Source organism: Cyclopterus lumpus, chromosome 4 (genome assembly GCF_009769545.1).
Source record: "Cyclopterus lumpus isolate fCycLum1 chromosome 4, fCycLum1.pri, whole genome shotgun sequence".
NCBI classification, from domain to species: Eukaryota; Metazoa; Chordata; class Actinopteri; order Perciformes; family Cyclopteridae; genus Cyclopterus; species Cyclopterus lumpus.
Window position 1 is genome coordinate 23,332,307 of NC_046969.1, and position 20,030 is coordinate 23,352,336.

Sequence of the window (20,030 nt, forward strand, 5' to 3'; positions counted from 1 at the left end):
CAACCTTCAGTGTCTTTGTAATTCAATGACCAGAAAGAAAGGAAAAACGATCTTCCCTGTTTGAAGATACGATCGGGCTCCTGTATACGTTTCATTTTGGGCTTAAAGCAAAGATTAGCTTGATTTTTTCAGTTTTTGCTAGCTTACCCAAAAAAAAGCGACCCAATTGGAGGATGTGCATCTGGCACACGGCGCCCGTGTGACGCAGGACGAGAGGCCCCGAGCCAAATGGTTTGACTCAAGCTGAGGACACATTTAACTATCCAATGAGGGGGAAAATGCTCCCAAAAAATAAAATAAAACACATTAGCCCCTGTGGACAAAACCAGGGTAGCATAGTTACGTTAATGAATCAACTTCCTGGTTCACTTAAAGTTGTTTTTTTTACGTATATGAAGTGAGTCCAACCGATTAATAACTCCGAATGTACCAGCAGAAAACGCTCTTAATGTCGTCCTGCTCAGGTGTTGTTGGACCAGGCTCAGGTGTTGTTGGACCAGGCTCAGGTGTTGTTGGACCAGGCTCAGGTGTTGTTGGACCCGGCGTTGTCAGAGCCACTTACACGTTTGCATTATGAACGCATTAAAACACGTGTTCACCGTCGCCGTCACGCGAGCGACAATGTGAACATTTCACACTCCACCGCGGCGACGGCGGCGGTGTTGAAGCAGCTTTAGTGCAGCTTTCCATATGGCTGTAACAGCTATGAGTGCCTCAGTACCTTTTAGAGATGTACTGGAGCCCAGGTGATGGCTTATCACGCTCACAGAAGGGGGGAGGGAGGGGGGGGGGGGGTGTTCACTTGAATAGGCCAAGGCATGATCTCCTTCTCAGCAAAGCTATTACAGGGTTCAGTGAGTCCCTGCACAGCCACGCGGCGGGCGATAAGCAGGTGTATGTGTACAGTAAAATGCAAGTGCGTGTGTGTGCAGTTTCTTTGGACCGTGTGTGTGTGTGTGTGTGTGTGTGTGGAATGTCGGTGTTTCTGTCAGCACAACCATTTCACGCGGGGCTTCCGTCATGTAGAATTTGCTAAGCACTCAGCTTCGGACTTCGCGGGAATGCGAGACATTCCCTTTATCGAAATCCTCTTTCATGGGCCCGTTCCAAATCCTGTGTGTGTGTGTGTGTGTGTGTGTGTGTGTGTGTGTGTGTGCGTGCGTGTGTGTGTGTGTGAGTCGACATCGAGGAGCAGCTTCCCCAAAATGTGCCACGAGGCTAAGATAATCTCCCTCCTTCTCCTGAGAGGCTCAGGAAAAAAAAAAAAAATCTCCACACGAAATGTCACACAGAAGAACACCGTTTAGGAAACTCTGCACCGGATTGAAGAGATGTCGCAACGTCGGGGAGGAAGACGAGCTCTTCTTCCTCCTCTCTTTCTCGTACGTCCTCTTTCCGTCTTTTTGCACAGAAACAGAAAGACAACGGCGAAAGAGTGGAAGAGGCGACCTATTTTAAGACCAGTGCCTAATTAATCATGAGCTAGCAGCGAGCGTTAAGAGAGGAGGAAACCTATGATAGCTCCCTCTGTGACTTCCTCTCTCTCTCTCTCTCTCTCTCTCTCTCTCTCTCTCTCTCTCTCTCCCCTCATTCACGCAGATGCAAAGTGTTGCCTGAGTCACACACGAGCCAATAATCAACCGCTCTCTCACTTCTGCACACTGTACCCTGTGATGTCACCGCGAAGCCTGCGGGCTGCTGTTGGCGGGCCAGATGGTGAAGAGCGCGGTCTCATTTGTGTTTAATAAGACGTTACTAATTGTCTGCAGATTGGATCAATGTCCCGTTCGGCTACAGTCTGTAATGCACCACTCATCGCCGCTGGTACAGTAGAGGAAGAGTCCTCGGCACGTCATAATTAACGCATTTATGAATGGTCTCTTTTGAGAAAGGAAAAAGGACCTATATGAATATAATGTATTACTATAGGTTTTTATGGCATTGACCTCATGCATGTGTTTAATTATACACATGAATAAACACAGTCGTCACGCACTAGCTATGCTCAAAACATAAACTGGTAATAGTGAGTGGGCATAGTCGCCCTCTGGTTTGTGGACTGCCGTTTTGAAGCCTCGAGTTTGGCGAATTCCGCTGTCGCCATCTTGTCTTTTTTTTCTCGTCTGCGGAGGAGTGACGTAGAGACGCTGTAATCGGCTCTGGTAGCGGCAGCGACCTGTCAATCAAAGTAAGCCCACTCCAAAGAGCGCGCTCTGCTTAATGCTCCGTTTGACTCTAAATGGGATCACCGTTTACCAAATGAACATCGTGTAGTGAAGAAGACTTGAAACTAGAGATTGAGACCATGAACTCATGTTTACGATGTTTGCTGAGGGAATAAATCAAGAGAGAAGTAGAGTCATTTATATAGACTTCTATACATTCCAGAGGAGTCGCCCCCTGCTGGCCAGAAGAGAGAATGCACTTTTTAAGACACTTCCACATAGGGTTCACTTGGCAGAACCGGAGGTTTCGGCCTGTTCAAGTCGATTTATTTTACTGTACTTTTGTTTACATAAACTTATTTAACTAACGCCTTCGTAGCATAGCTACGTATCAAACACAGGACTTTGACCCAGGATACCACTGTCTGTGTCACGTGTGAAACCATGAATTTAAATCTGTTTATTTTACCGTACTTTTGTAACTTGCATACCTAAATGACGGCCTCGTAAGTTAAGTAACAGACGTATTTTAAGGCCACTATCATTTCCAAAAGCTGGGGTAAAGTTCAGATGTTATGTCAGACAGTCATGGTCCCCAGAGGATAAATGGTTTTTAGTGATCCTATGGTGTTGCCAACAGGTCAAGGTTTTCAAGAAGCAGGTGACATATCTCAACATCTACCTTATGGATGGATTGCCACTAACATTCATGTTCCCCAGAGGTTGACTCTTACAGACTTTCTCGATTCCTTGATTCTTATAGGGCCACTACCAAGTTGACTCTTTTGGCTTTAAGTGAAATATCTCATTGTTTTTAATTAGTTTCTTTAGGAAAATTAGCTTTAAACAAACAAAAAAAAAGACCTTTAAACCCTAAAAAATTACCTTTAAACACTAAAAAAGAACAATAAATGATCAAATTACTGTTGCTCCGCTAAGCTAGGTTACCTACCTTTTAGCTAGCCTAGCCTAACTTTTAGAGTTTGGCCAATGCCTGTTTTACTGCGTGATATCCTGTATCTTGAGCATATATTGTTTTAAAGGACACACACACCTGCTCGTACTATTTGAACTCGAAAAAAAAAAGTCATACCGGAAGATGCCATTTTTTTGTATATTATGTCGAAAAATACATTGAATTTCACAGCGGATGAAAGAAGCCCACCACTTGGAAGGGAAGTGAAAAACACACCTTTATCGACTCTACCTTGAATAGGGAAGGTAGCGCCGTATTAGCACTTTAGTAGTACTTAAATGTCTCTTACTGATAGCACTTTGTAGTTTAACTTTATTGAGGAAATTGTACTCGCTTGATTCTCGTTCTTCTGAGTTTGGACTCATGGTTTAATGCACTTATTGTAAGTCGCTTTGGATAAAAGCGTCAGCTAAATGACATGTAATGTAATGTAATGTAATGTAAAAGTGACTTTAACCATGTTTTGTATAAGAGCGAAGCCACCTTGAAAAGCCTCTGGTATCTCCCAGAGCGAGAGAGTAGGCCAAGTTTGAGTCAAAATAGCTTTTCACATCACCTCATCTACCTGGAGAGTTCCTGTGGAGTAGATTTAAGGTTCACGCTGATAATCTCCCACCTTCCCCGATGTTCTCTCACGAAAAAAAACACACTGAAGGCGACCGTCGTGCTTTTTATCCACGCTCTGCTTGAGGCAAAACCAATCATTTGAGCACGCTTAAACTGCAAACAGACAACAATGGAGGTCACTTTGGGTATTTTCTACGTTGTTGGGAAGCTACTTTGAAAAGCTACAGGTACGCCACACTTTAGTAGCAAGTAACACCATGAAAATACTACTGCTACTCCTACTTAGGGGTTAGATTGATGTGGATTTAGCATGTGGTCGTGAAAGTGGATACACACTCACGTTAGTCTATATCTCCCCAGTATGCGATGAGGGTCAGGGTCGGACAAACATCCATGAATGCACACGCGCACACTGATGCGTAAGCGCACTCGACCACCCCCATACAAATAATGACGGTATTCACAGTGTTCCGCACTCCTCTCTGGGCCCGTACGTCATTAAGCGAGCCCGGCTGTTGTCATGGAGAACATGCAGTGTGTTAGAGGGCCCGACAGATTGTGTCAGAGGCTGCAATCCTATCAGGGTCGGATCATAAAAAGACACTTAATCCAGCCGCTTCCCGACAGTCCTGCTGCGCACGCGGAATAAAACAATGCCGACGCCGAGCTCCGCGCGGTTTAACCGTCCTTGTCAAATTGTCCCTCTCCCTCCCTCCGTCCCCGCACCCCCTAAAACATAAGCGCGACTAAAATTACGACTTTAATCTTCTCAATCTCCTCAATCTCCGGCCGTTCATTCGCCAAAATATATTCCCGGACGAAGAGGCACGGAGTTCTAGCAGCATTAAAATGTGTTTATTGCCTCCTCTGCGACGCCGTAATGTGCCGTGGTGAACCGCGCCACGCCCAGCAGGCATGGCGTGACTGAGGCGATGAGCGGCCTGATTTATGGGGGGACCTTGGCTCATCAGTGGGTCCTGGGATGAGAAGGCAAAAGACACGCCGGCAGGGGGGCAGAGGGGGTGGACTCAGCACATTGTCCTTCGCCTGGCCAGCATCAGTCATGATGAACAGGAGGGGAGGAGGGTGAGGGGTGGGGGGGGGGGGGGGGGGGGGGGGGGGGGGGCAACAACAGCCAATCCGTCACCTTGTAGTCATGGCGGCCCACTCCGAGGACGGGACAACCAGAGGGGGGGGGCGGCGTAACGCCGGCTCGGTGCCCGTCCTGGTTTGGCAACGAGCTCCTTCTCTCTCAGTGTGGACAACAACAAAAAAATACATCATGAATTCACGTGTGTGTGTGTGTGTGTGTGTGTGTGTGTGTGTGTCTCCCACTCTGCTGTCTCTTGCAGTGGAGAGCGACCCGTGCCACACCAACCCCTGTCTCCACGGAGGGAGCTGCCTGCAGGAAGGTGACGGCTATAGCTGCTACTGTCCTCAGGGCTTCTCTGGAGAGAGCTGCGAGATCGGTGAGTCACCGGCGGGTCGAAAGGGCCAGCGGGCATAAGGCGGTGCACGCCGGGTGGGCCCCTGGGTGCACGCCGGGTGGGCCCCCTGGGTGCACGCCCGTTATATTCTTTTCTCTTTTTTTTTATTTCGGAAAAAAGGCTCTTGACAGATTTTTAACCTAGCGAACCGTAGAACGTGAAAAATGGCATCGACATACATATTACCCAGCAATCATCTGCATATGAGAAGAAAAACACCACAGAAGAATAGGCCTTATTCATTTGATTAATTCCATTGTTTACTTATTTTAAATAGCTTGAGTAGAGTATAAATTAGATTGCTACTGACTATTTCCCCCAATACAATTAAAACCATGACGCAGTTGGGTTTACCTCTAAGAGTGTAACTATAGAAACTGTTTTCTTTGTTGTTGCAATACCTTTTTCAACACAGGTGTATTAAAGGAGAGGCTTTGGGAACGTATTGCAATGGGCCCTATACTGTTGGGGGGTTCCGCTCTCTCCGTGGGGCCCCAGGGGTCCCTCAGTGCAGAACAATGCTGTGTCATTGTGGCGTGACGTGAGGATTTAGGGAGGAAAGCCCCAGCCTGTGTTGTGTCCTTTGCCTCGTTTGTTAGCACGACTTCTGCATTCAAGAGGAGCGCTCCTGTCGGGTCCAGTGGTTTTGGATCAAGCTGGGAATATCCATATGCTGCGAGTCAGCCAGTTGTGACAGAGGTTGCTGATTGTGAGCTATATGCACTCAGCTGTGTGCGTGTGCGTGTGTGTGTGTGTGTGCTTCTGTGAAAGTGTGTTGTCACTTTTATGCCCCGTAGTTGGCAGCTCATCTTTTCTTCTCAGCTGTGTGATGGGAGCCTGTGGCTGTGTGTGTGTGTGTGTGTGTGTGTGTGTGTGTGTGTGTGTGTGTGTGTGTGTGTCTGACACATGCAAGGACACATGGGTCACAGAGGAGCCATGCTCAGGTTTCCTGAAGGGATGGAGAGCAGCTGGTTGAAGGGAAACTGGAAACGGGGGAAATAAAGAGAAGAAGAAGAGACGTTCCCTCAAACAGTTCCATTGAGCTGTGATTGAACATTGATTATCAGTTATCTGTTCGATCACCTTCTCATTAAGTGCAAAATAACAAATGAGGTTGCAGCGGGCTGGAGGGAGGTCGCCAGGGAGCCGAATGATTTCTACTCGCTGGTCATTTCCAGTAAATATCACAACATAAAACACGTGTTTTATGTTTAATAACTCGCCCTTCTTTTAAGTGGTGACGTCTGCGGTCTGACCTCCGGGGCGCAGCTGATGTGGTTTTGTTATCATGACGTAACGTAGCGCCTGCTGTTCCCTTCGTCGTTCAGCCGTGCATTTCATTTTCAATTTATAAAAAAACAAAACATCTGTTGTTGTTTTTTTCTTCCCTTTTTTTTTTTAAATGTGGTATTTATTTGACATTCTTGAATCGTAAAAGGACACAAAGCTCGTTGAACCTCTTCGTCAGTCCGACTTCTCGAGCTCTGCGATAATCGATAATCACGCAGGTGAAGACAACCGGCCGAGTGGAGGTTTCACGGGTCACAGCGCACTGATATAGGTCACAGGTCACGGGGGGGGGGGGGTCAGAGGTCATGTGAGGCAGGTTTTTCGATGATCAATAACCGTTAATTCTAATCCCCCCCCCCAAAAAAAAGCAGATATTACGCAGCATTAAGGTGTGCCTGTGCATTAACGCTATCGGAGATCGATCCACAATCTTGTGGCGAATGCGTGTTAACTGCACGCGTAACGATTCGCTCCGGTCGATGCGGTTTCGGGGGGGTTTTCGTCATCGAACGAGGCGAAACTTGTTTATTTTTATTTTTTTTAAGAGGCACTTTGGAATAAATGATGCCGTTTCAACGTGAACGTCGGCGGGCCGGCGCACTCGTAACACACGTTTGGTGGTTGCTGATTACTTCGGCTCTCGTCCTTCGGCCCTTTTCTTTTTTTTCTCACGAGCGTTTAATTGCCTTTTCCCCGGCGTTACTAAAGCGTCGTGTCGTTGATTACGCCGCTAAACAGCTGCACATCTCATGTTTTTGTTATGAATTACGGCCCGAGGCAACGAGGTTAATTGCTTGTTACAGCGAGAGAGAGAGAGAGAGAGAAAAAAAAAAAAGCTTGACCACAATTTTCGAACGACTCGACGCAGGAATTAGGCCGTGTTTTCAGTTCACATCCACGGCTTCTTCTTCCTTCACTTCATCGTTTCGCGGTTGACCAACATTAGCCCCATTACGGCCGACGTAGAAGCACATAAACCAGTGTCCCCAGTATGCTCTCCACGTTGAAAAATGGTTATTTAGGCAAAGCGAGGGCGACGCGGCTGCAACACACCTCGGAGGCTGTCTCCGGGACTCGGCTTGCAGCCGCAATTATTTGAGGAGCGTTTTGGGCGGCTGCATTATTGATGGCCTATGTTTCTACTGCGGGTCTGTAGTTCATATTTATGAGGGTGGAGAGAGAGAGAGAGAGAGAGAGAGAGAGAGAGGGTACGTCTCCATGTTAGCGCTCCGGCTCCATCCTCATCTTCAGAAAGCCGTTGGCTTCATCTTGTGTTCCTGACTTAATTTAAATTGATTCAGGGCTGTCAGTAAAGACGCGTGGACCGTAATGTGCAGCGCCCTTATTAAAAAAAAAAAGTTTAGGTTATTGTGCGCCATTGATCAGCAGGACTTTGGGGTTCAATCTGGATCCTGCAGCAGCAGAAGTGATTAATGAGCCTCGATAAAGCCCGTCTGTTTGATGGCCGTAGCGCTGAGATACAAGAATGAATTATATTTGCCTTCCTCACAGCTGGAATGAACATTTGTTCACAGATATAAACAATAATAAAAAATAAAAAATGGAAGAAAAGTAAACAAATTGCCTCCTGTTGCGCGAATTCTACCCATCCACTGATAACGTTTCATATTTCACTTCTTCCATTGGCAGATTTTGTATTTTACTTATTACAAGCAAAAACAGCTTTTCCTTTTCTTCTTCACCCCCCCCCCCCCCCCCGCCCCTCGACGTCGTTTTGCACCGTTTTTGCGCCCCCGAGAGCCGCTCGGTACGCCATCTTTAGTCCATTTACTAAGCGGAGAGGCGGGGGGGGGCCGCCGGTGTCGACCGAGTACGGCAAACACCTGCCGACCGCCTGCTGTTTGCTCTTCGGGAAGACCTCGATCACCGAAGCTGGCGCACGTGTTCTCTCTGGACTTTAAAATGTGGAACGCGTGGCGAGGTCGAGGCCTCTCATTGGGGAGGAAATTACTCTGATCGCGCCGTTATCTCATCCTGTCGTTCGACCCCTGTCCCCCCCCCCCCCCCCCCCCTCCATCCATCTTTCTCACTGCACCCCCCCCCCCCCCCCCCCCCCCCCCCGTGTGGATCTCGCCTCCTCCGTTTTCTCCATCGGTCTCACTCCTCCTCCTTCTTTATCTGCCCTCATCTGTTTTATTTACTCCAGCAAACAACAACCGGAGTGTGCATGTGGAGCAAAAAGAGACAAGTTTTGTTGTCAAGCGCACAACAAACTCCGGTAAACATTCACATTCACACGCGCCGGCGGTGGTTTGAAGAAGTCCCGGCTCAATTTCAGCTAAATTAATGAATCTTCCCCTCTCTCTCTCTCTCTCTCTCTCTCTCTGTGTGCACAGCAATGTCCTCTAGTTGATTTTCTGCTCGACAGGAAAGACCACCCGGTGCTTTTTTTCCATTATTATTATTATTATTATTAATAGTATGTCGCGCACCTCCCCACACTCTCCGACCTCATTTCCAATCATGGTGAGTAGATCTGAGTTTTCTCTCCCTCTCTCCCTCTCAACTCTGTACATAAATACAAAATATGCCCCCCCCCCCTCTCTTCCCTTACATTTATTTCTCCAACAACATTTTCCTGTCTCCATAATTGTCCTCGACACCCTGCTATCACTCGTTCACTCGTGTTTCTCTCTCCTCCAACACGTTGCTCAGGACCTCCAGCACAGCGCAGTGCAGAGATCGGGGTTGAAGACAAGCCAGTGCCCCCCCCCCCCCCCCCCCCCCCAGCATAACACACGCTTCATTCTCCCCCAGCAACCCCCTAACCTCTCCCACCTCTTTCTCTCCCCCGCTCCGTATTTTTCTGTCAAAGGCCAAACACAAATATTCATACAGAAATGCCTCTGTACTCATGCATAAAAATCACCTGAATACACAAACATTGTCAAATATGCTCACAAAAGGTGTGCAGACAATATATTCTCCCTGTTTACTTGTATAAATATCTTCCTCTCACACATATCTGGCCACACACACACCTGTTTGGGGCCATTTACAGTATATAAAACCAATATGTACCCAAGACTATATGAAGAGCTAATGCATAACTCATGTTATGGACTCCTGTATTAACTCATTCATCCTGGGAGACCCACTCTTCTCACATCAGCTCATATGATGGAGCGTGAAAGATTCATGAGGTTGCGTCTATTAATATCATCCCCCCCCCCCCCCCAGTGTGTCCACATATCTGAGCGATGAGGTCAAAGAGGATGGAAGGGGAGAGATGAGGATCACGGCGGTCTCGTTGTAGCTTCAGGGGAGTGAAAGCCGGCGTGCTCGGAGCTCGAGGTGAAAGAAAGAAGTGCGATGCGAAGAAAAGGAGGAGAGAATCTGCAGATAGATGGATCCTCAGTGAGTTGCGAGGCTGCGTAGAGGAGGACAGATGGAAAAGAGGGGGGGCCACGCCGCTCCCCCCCCCCCGCAGGGCATTACATCCAGCCCTTCATTAACGACGGAACGGATTTATGTGTTTGGATCCCAAATCCTCCGGGTTTCCGGGCGCTTTACGTCAACACGCCGTCGGGGTTTTCCACCGGCTGCTGCTGCTTCTTTTCCTCTGCAATGATTCACGTCACGATGAACAGTTTGATTATTCACGTTACAACGATGCGGATCGGTTGAACATTCTGGTGTTATTTCAAATCAAATATATTCCCTTTTTTTTCTTGGTAAAAATACCTCCAGGAACCCGGAGCTGTTGTGTGCACCTTTTTTGCGTTTGCGTGATTAATCCAATTAATAACCGCGTTTCGTGCATTTATTCAGTCTTCTTGCTGAGAGTTAGACCTGAAACTATTCTCACGTCTGCACGGTAGACGTGTCTCGACCATCAGAAGCCGGTTAGCTTAGCTTAGCATCAAGAGTGAAAACAGGGTAAACAACCTGCCTGGCTACGGTCTTATTTATGGTATGCATAAACACCACGTTGTAGATTTTGTCTTTAATCAAACACGTTGCTCTCTTCTAAACAACTAAAGCATCCTGACAACCATATAACAACGCATGACTCAGGGGCTCGGCTGTGACGTGTGTGTGTGTGTGTGTGTGTGTGTGTGTGTGTGTGGGGAAACAGCAGCGCGTGTGTCCTTTTTGTGTTGATTGATGACCGGCAGTTTGTCACCGTTTGTCGGTGTCTGAGCGGCTCCTAAAGGGCCCTGATTGGCCGACTCGTATTCACACGCCTCGTTAATTCATCCACGCCATCGGATTGCTCAATCAGCATTGTGATTGGCTGGGTCCTCCCCCACCACCAGTACCTGGCCCTGCACACAATAAGAGACACACAGACACTCAGAACTGGTCAATACACACATTTCAGTCATGTACTTACACAGAAATTCAGCAACTAAACACGGACACGTGGAGGCACGCACACGCGACCTCATGCAAATTACGCCTCAATGTGTACGAGTGTGCGTTTGAACTCTGTTCACTCCAAATAATAAACTGGTGGACGGCTCCTTCCTCTCCAAACTCCTCAGGACAATGAGAAACAAAGGACACACCGCCTGCAGAGTTGAATGAGAATGAGCTGCTGTGTGTGTGTGTGTGTGTGTGTGTGTGTGTGTGTGTGTGTGTGTGTGTGTGTGTTGGATGCAGTATTTCTCTGGTAGAAACACACCTACAGATTAATGAGCTGCTGGCCAAGTTGCAAGGGCTCACTGCTCTCTCTTTATCTTTTTTTTCTGTCTCTCTCAAACACACACACACACACACACACACATATCCTCTACTCTCTCATACACACACATTCACACACTTGCCACCTTGAGTTGTCTCATCTTTACTACTCGTTATAATTTAGTCGTCGGGTACAGTGAATAATTATGCATGCGTGTGTATGTGTGTGTGTGTGTGTGTGTGTGTGTGACTGTATATACTGTGTGACAGCTGTAAGAGGAAGTGAAGCATATAAAGAATGGCCACATAGAAAGCGGGACAAATTGATTTCCCATGGAGACGGGGAACTGGGTTTTACACAGGAGGTGTGTATCCAGAAACACACACACACACATACCTGCACACTGGGACACACACGTATATATGCTACATTGAGAGTGTGAGAGTGCAGCAATGGACGCACACATAGCTCAAAATAGTCTTGAAACTTGAAACAATCTGGCAGTGAGTGTGTGTGTGAGACTGTTAAATACTAAAGGTAGTAGGTGGAATAGAGTGGCAGGTGAGAGTTAATGAGCTGATAATAATAATAACTCAAAGATGCTGATGTGGTGGGTGTAAATAATAATAATAATAATAATTTGTTTGTAACACACTTTTCTTTCAAAAGAGCCAGTAGATCGTTAAAAACATATAATAAAAAAGAAAATAGCTGTGATTTCACACAAAGTAAAATAAGTGAATGAGCTGAGGAGGTGGGTGTGGCTAACAGGTGAGAGTGAATGAGTTGAGGAGGTGGGTGTGGCTAACAGGTGAGAGTGAATGAGTTGAGGAGGTGGGCGTGGCTAACAGGTGTACATAATAGGCTGAGGAGGTGGGTGTGGCTAACAGGTGTACATAATAGGCTGAGTAGGTGGGTGTGGCTAACAGGTGTACATAATAGGCTGAGGAGGTGGGTGTGGCTAACAGGTGTACATAATAGGCTGAGGAGGTGGGTGTGGCTAACAGGTGTACATAATAGGCTGAGGAGGTGGGTGTGGCTAACAGGTGTACATAATAGGCTGAGGAGGTGGGTGTGAGATGGAATGGCAGGAGAGTAGAAAAGCTGAACTGTGGCAATAAATATTATTATTGGAAAATCAACTTTTTTTTAAATCCTCTTTGTGAACCAGGAAATGGCCAAACATTCCATTTTATACACCCACATGTACACACACTGCACACGCTCTAGTGACCTCACATAACCGTACAAAGTGGATTTTTCTCCATGGTAGCGGGCCAGAGATTAAAAAAATAACCTAAAAATAAAAAGAAAGAAGGATACAAGACTGAGACAGAGAGAGAGAGATGAAGCGAGAAAGCATGAAAGAGGAAGAGCGAAGATGATTGAGAGGATAAAGTCTTTGACCAGGACGGAGTATGATGGACCGTAAAAAAAAAAATAGTCAATAATTCTTCTTTTTTATTCCTCAGAAGCTGCTTGTTTGGTTCACGAGACATTTCTTTTTAGAAATAGATATAAATAGATTCATCATCAGAGCTGCTTCTATTCAGAAACGCATCCTTATATCATTTTACTGTCCGTGATTAATTGATTCTGACAGCAGTAAGGAAAAAATAGATAATTCCACTTTACTATTTCCTCTTTAAGTATGTCAGAAATAGCGACAGGAGGCAGAGAATAGCCTGTCATTCACCCCTCTGGGGAACTGCTCTACTTTAAGAGTAGCGCTATTGTATTTTTTTAAGTGTGTATGCTCTCAGAAGTAAGGACCAAAAGATAAGGAAATGAGGAAGCAAGGGAAGGGAATAGGAAAGATAAAAGGGGGGGTGGAAGGTCAAAGGGAAGGAACGGAAAGGAGATAGCAACCAAATCATCGGAAAGGGTGGAAAAGGGAAGGAAGAAAGGATGCAAAGAAGGAAGCCGAGAGGTGAAAAATGGAATAAAGGAAGGAAGAAAGGGAGGAAGACGGATGGAGGGACGGCGAGGGAGAGGAAAGTAATAGCATGAGCAATCCATCCAAGAGGTAGACGTGTAGCCCATCTAAGCTGAGCTGAGGTGTGTTAATGATCACACCCCGGGTGGTTCGGGACGATAAAGATGTCGAGGAACCGGCCAAAGCCCCACTCGACCGCCGCTAACACCGGGCGCCCCAAAGGGACACCTGTAAAACCCTCCTGACTCAAAGGAAATTAGCCCGGTAAGACCCCCCACGGGGCAAAGGAGGGTACACTTTAAAGCCATTAAGAGATCCCCACAGGGAGGGAGAGGAAATATAAGGTGACGAGACTCGGAAGTGCACGGCTCGTAGAAAAAAGAAGTAGAGAAGGCAGGCGAGAGAAGGAGGACATGACTGTGGAGAGAGAGAGAGAGAGAAGGAGCGATGAAGAGGAAAACAAATAAATAAAACAACGGCTTTTCTTTTGATCCTCTGGAACTATTCATTGTGTTAACACGATCTCCAGTTTCCTTCTCTCTCCTGCACGGAGACTGACTGCTTGCCCCCCCCCCCCCCCGCCTCCAACCTTCTTCCCACACAAAATATAAACAGACCGAGGCTGGAGCCAGCGAGTATACACACACACACACACACACACACACACACAGTGAGTGGAGTCAGACTGTCAGCGCTGAGGGCTTGCAGAGCGATGTGAGATGTTGTGACACTTTACCTCATTACATTTTCCCAGGCTGTTTCGAATGTTGCAGAAGCGCCATCAACCAAAGCGAAGGACCTGTCTGAAAACATTCACACACACACACACACACACACACACACACACACACACATATCGGTGACACACTTGTGTAGCCACATCGCAACATGTGAATTAAGATGAATCTTTCTTGCTGCGTGACTCTTACAAACATCTACGAGACGCCAGGATGCACTTGCGTCCGGGACGAGCGGTGAGGTGTAGACTAGCGGTGAGGTATAGACTAGCGGTGAGGCATAGACTAGCGGTGAGGCATAGACTAGCGGTGAGGCATAGACTAGCGGTGAGGCGTAGACTAGCGGTGAGGTGTAGGCTAGCGGTGAGGCGTAGACTAGCGTTGAGGCGTAGACTAGCGTTGAGGCGTAGACTAGCGGTGAGGCGTAGACTAGCGGTGAGGTATAGGCTAGCGGTGAGGCGTAGACTAGCGTTGAGGTATAGACTAGCATTGAGGTGTAGACTAGCGGTGAGGCGTAGACTAGCGGTGAGGCGTAGACTAGCGGTGAGGTGTAGACTAGCGGTGAGGTGTAGGCTAGCGGTGAGGCGTAGACTAGCGTTGAGGTGTAGACTAGCGTTGAGGCGTAGACTAGCGTTGAGGCGTAGACTAGCGTTGAGGTATAGACTAGCGTTGAGGTATAGACTAGCGTTGAGGTATAGACTAGCGGTGAGGTGTAGACTAGCGGTGAGGTGTAGACTAGCGGTGAGGTGTAGACTAGCGGTGAGGTGTAGACTAGCGGTGAGGCGTAGACTAGCGGTGAGGTATAGGCTAGCGGTGAGGTATAGGCTAGCGGTGAGGTGTAGACTAGCGGTGAGGTATAGACTAGCGGTGAGGTGTAGACTAGCGGTGAGGTGTAGACTAGCGGTGAGGTGTAGACTAGCGGTGAGGTGTAGACTAGCGGTGAGGTGTAGACCAGCGGTGAGGTATAGACTAACGATGAGGTATAGACTAGCGGTGAGGTATAGACTAGCGGTGAGGTATAGACTAGCGGTGAGGTATAGACTAACGATGAGGTGTAGACCAGCGGTGAGGTATAGACTAACGATGAGGTATAGACTAGCGGTGAGGTATAGACTAACGATGAGGTATAGACTAGCGGTGAGGTATAGACTAGCGGAGAGCAGCGCGGAGCATCTGGCTGTACGACAGCTGCTGGGTAGTCTGTCTGTTTCCTCTTGTCCCGGCTGATCCTGATCCCTTTGTAACCCAAACACAGCTGAAGGACGGGGACTCTGCGGTAAACTGCGTGCACAGACGACAACGACGACTACTTCATCGTCCTCGGCGTGCGGTTGTATATCCTTCTAAAGCGGAGGGTGAAATGGTGGAATTGTGTAGGATTTCTTTTCTTCTCATACCACTATGTATAAAAACTGAATTCAACCCACGATCCACGAGGATTTCTAAGTATCGCGGAGATTAAGAAGAACACGAAAGGACCCACTTTTACAGCATCTACTGCGTATGTCGTAAACCTATCTTTATTCTACGCGACGCCGATGCTGCAGTTATTATGGGCAGGAATCTTTCCTTCTAAGTCGACCATTTTGTTTCTCAAGCCTCCGTGTTGCAACCAAAAGACTTTTAACGGATGGTACTTGTATGATGAACGCCTGCTAGAATGTATTCTCAAAGCGCCGATGCTTGTGCACGCTCACACACACACACACACACACACAAGCATTGTAGTTATTGACACGACCCAACGTGGTCAATTGAGCTTCCGTGCCTGTTTGGACGAGTGGCGGTTCAATAGAAAGGTATCCATCTTTGCAGAAGGGCGCGGAAATGTCAAAGCCCCTCAGCTAGCAAAAAGGAAGTCAATCATTCGGGGTCTCGCACAATGAAAAGATGACAAAACACAAAGAGGCCTTTCAGCAAATAAAAATTTTCAAAAAAAACTTTGTGTGACAAAAACATTTCCATTTCAAAAGCCTCCATTTTTACAGGATTGTCATGTCACATTTATTTTGTACACAATGTCCGCTGCGGGTCGGAGGCAATTAGGGGAACTTTTGAAAAAGAAAGCGTGAGCAGATCTGTCACTGCTGTTGGTTGATAAGGGGGGGGGGGGAGGGGGGGGGGGGGGGCTGCACACACTCCTGTATCGGTGTGTGTGTGTGTGTGTGTCACAGAGAGTGATTGTACCACCACCTTGTCAGATGTGAAGTCTCCAGGTGGCATTTACTGGTTCAAAAGGTTCTCCCTGTAATTGATCAGACTGCTGTTTGATCTGCTGGCATTTAGTCTACAGAGAAGACATTTGCTTTTTTTTCTTACGGCTCCGTTACGACAAACTGGCAAACCGTGCCCGCCAACCCACAGAAGTTTGGTGTGGACGGACGATATATATATATATATATATATATATATATATATATATATATATATATATATATATATATATATATATATATATAGCATCTGCACGTGCGTAGTTGCATGATGAATTGATTATTATTTAATTTATTGCCGTCCTTTCGTCTTTTCATTCACGTGGAAAAAGGTCGACTCCATCCGTGTTTTGCAACGGAAGCTCGGGCCGTTAGCATAAAAGCCGAGCCGTCGGTTACACCAGAGTGAGCTGATCAATAAGGTTGTGAATAATATGAGCGCTGGCACAAGTGGGTTTGTATTTATGCTCCCGTGTGCTGCAAGGCGGAAATACATATTTTTCGCCAACGGAGTCTGGTGGGTGTGAAGAGAGACATATATATATATATATATATATATATATATATATATATATATATATATATATATATATAAAGGCTTCATAAAAACGTATTTTGAGCACTAAAAATAAAAAGGCCCATCCAAACAAATCAATATCAGTTTAGGTGTATGTTTTACTATAAAGTACATTTAATAAAGTATTATCACCGCTTTACCTTTCTGTCATACAGCCCTTTCTGACCAGGAACTGAAGCAGCTATATCAGTCTCCTATATAGATCTATATATAATATATATATATAGATCTATATAGGAGACTGATATATATAAATAGATATATAAATATAATATAAATATATATATATATATATATATATATATATATATATATATATAGATAGATAGATAGATAGATAGATAGATAGATAGATAGATAGATAGATAGATAGATAGATAGATCTATATATTTGAATACATAAGAAAAGCAGCTGGCAAACTCCAGAATGGAAAAAAATCAAATGAAACTATGGACCCGCCTTTTAATGCAGCACTTTTTATCTGGTTTGCCGAAGTAATTACGCCTGAGTTACTTTCCCGGAAACGAGACTCTCCGTCCTCCTCAAAAATGAAACAGCTTTTTTTTTAAAACAATGAACTGAAAAGTCACCGTGCTGAAAAAAACCCAGCTATTAGGTTGTCAGGCAAATAGCTGCAATCTTGCCCTTTTTGATATGAATGTTCGCAGCGGTTTTGACATTCAAAATGAGCAGCTGGCCTCTGTACTTTCTCTCAGAAGCTAAACACAGATGTATCCTTAATATCACAGGCAGACTGAACCTCTTAAAAACCCGTGCGCAGGAAATTGTTGCTACTTTTGTGTCAAAGCCAACAAATGCCAAGTAAAAAAAATATGTATATATATCTTAAATGCTCCTCGCTCTAACGTGCGCTTTTATTTCAGAGGAGAGAATAGAACATTTTGCGAAACAACTCACTGATGCACAAATCAAAAAACGATGACCAAAAGAAGTCAATTAGTTTATTTTAATGAGCCGTGAGGACGGATAAGGATACAGACATCTTGTGGAGAAGACTATGCTACACGTATATTGATCTTAGTCCTAATCTCACTGAGACAGTAATACATTTTGATTTATTATCAACTATGATAATACAAAGAAATGCAGAAAACTCTGGTGTGAAGCTGTTTTTCGAGGCCTATAAAGTCCTCCTTCGATCGCGAGAAATTAAACTGTCGGCCGTAGACTTAATTATCCTAATAGTCTAGTGTCAGAATGTATTGAATTTTGCTCGTCGTACCTTTAATGAAAAAAAACTCTTGGATTTTTATCAATCTTCGGGGGCCGAGACAGGAATCTCATCACGCCTCGTGCCCCTCAATCGACGCCTTAAAAGCCTTCAGATCCGTCGAGCCGCGCTTTTATGTTGTCATTTGTGTCTAAAGTGTGTCTTTTAATTAATCCATAGCCCTCTCAGGATTCTCTAATACTCACTTAGCGTCCCGGTATGTGATTTAAAGGGAACACGTGTTATCCGGAGATGAAGAAAAGCCTCTTAAATCCTCTGGAAATCGTCCACTATACGCTGGTCCGGATCCTGCCTCGTTACGTGAGCACGGGATGTTCTCCACAAAGAGGCGTTATGTAATGAGTTGGTTATTATCTTGGAGAGTTGACAAAAAGTTTGGACTTTTTCAACAACAAAAAATCACTTCCTACAACCAGCAGAAGGTTTGGGACGTTCCCTCTCTTGCAGGTATATATATATATATAAATAAATAAATATATATATGTATATATATATATATATATATATAAATAAATATATATATATATATATATATATAAATATAAATATATATATATATATAAATATATATATATATATATATAAATAAATATATGTATATATATATATATATATATATATATATATATATATATATATATATAACCATGACCTACTTTATTTTATGGCAGTTATTAGATATAATATACCATGTTTTAATGCATCACAGTCCTTGGCTAAAATATTGATTATTTTCTCCAAGATTTTATTACCCTCTGAGTGGACTCTCTCTCTCTCTCTCTCTCCCTCTCTCTCTTTCTCTCTCTCTCTTTCTCTCTGCTGGCCTCTTCCTGATTGCGTTTGAGGTCTCGTTTATAAAACGGAGAAAGAGCTGTTTACTTTTCATTCGTCCCGAGCGTTCCCAAACGCCTCGGCCCGGGTTATGGATTGAAAAGCGTTGGATTGAAAAGCGTAAATCTCCCACGTTGTAAAGTAGGAAAAAAGACCCAAAGTCAGGATCGGGAGGGACGAGAGGAGGAGGGGGGGGGGGGGGGGGGCTCAGACGAATACACCGTTAAGAGACATTTTATTTGGTCTTTTCAACTGACTTTAATCCCAAAAGGGAAATGGTGGAAGGCTGACCCGAGGTCTCTCTCTCTCTCTCTCTCTCTCTCTCTTTTCAATTATTCATACCCTGGTCTCGACACATGCCTGCAGTAAGCCTCCAGATACTCCCTCAACCGACACCACCCCCGGTTAGCCTGACTGCCGTCTCGCTATCATCCCCCGTGTTCCTCTATCTCCGTTTTCCGGCTATACATAGACACACACACACACACACACACACACACACACACACAGAGGGAGAGGGAGAGGCGGGGATAAACAACAAGAGCCGGTTACATATTTATCCTGTAATCAAACATTCCCCAATTTCATATCTGTGTCTGCCTCGCCCCCGAAGAATAATAATAATGTGTAATAATGAATAAAGAACCAGAAAGAAAAGAAAAAGCTACCGCCCCCCCCCCCCCCCCACACACACACACACACACACACACACATGCCCCCCCGCACACACGCCCCCCGGTGGCTGGCACCAGTTTATCCCTCCATCCAATTCTCTGCCAGCAGATAAGTGGAGCGCCACTCTCCTTGACTCCCTGGAGACTGAACTAGTGCCCAGGCCGGATTTTGTTGTACTTCACACACACACACACACACACACACACACACACACACACACTAATGCCCAAATACAGAAATCACACACACGCCGCCACCTGCTTAAGTTGAATGGATACTCTCATTAAGCCGGTTGTGCCGAGTGGGCGTCGAGTGGACTTTGAGTGGACGGGCCGGCTGCGCTCCGGGCCCCCTTCAAGGCGAGGTAGACTGGTCACTGAGGAACGATGGCGTCGTCACGGCCACACGGTGCACTTTTGGTATCTATCGATGCACCTTCGTGCTCGACTTTTCTCTTCACATCTGGAGACGGGTGTGTCCGCGCCAGCTTCCAGCGTCCAGAGAGTGTCACTGTGTCGGTTTCCGATGACAGCGAAGATCCACCTGCCTACCGCAGGAGCTCCTCTAATAGCTGATGTTCAGAGTTGTACTTTATTAACCCCCGCGCTCCTGAAATCCAGAGGGTTTCCTTCCGCTCCTTCACCCGGTGCCGTCGTGCTTAATGAGGCCCGGTGG

General features: G+C 46.0%; 1 protein-coding gene across 1 annotated transcript in view; it reads left to right on the forward strand.

The window, feature by feature from the left end:
• The window catches only part of ncanb (neurocan b), a 79,529-nt gene that overhangs the window by 33,994 nt on the left and 25,505 nt on the right, over window positions 1-20,030 (forward strand). The window contains exon 9 of the mRNA XM_034530443.1: window positions 5,061-5,177. Coding sequence (XP_034386334.1) covers window positions 5,061-5,177 — 117 coding nt within the window. The remainder of the gene's footprint in view (window positions 1-5,060; window positions 5,178-20,030) is intronic.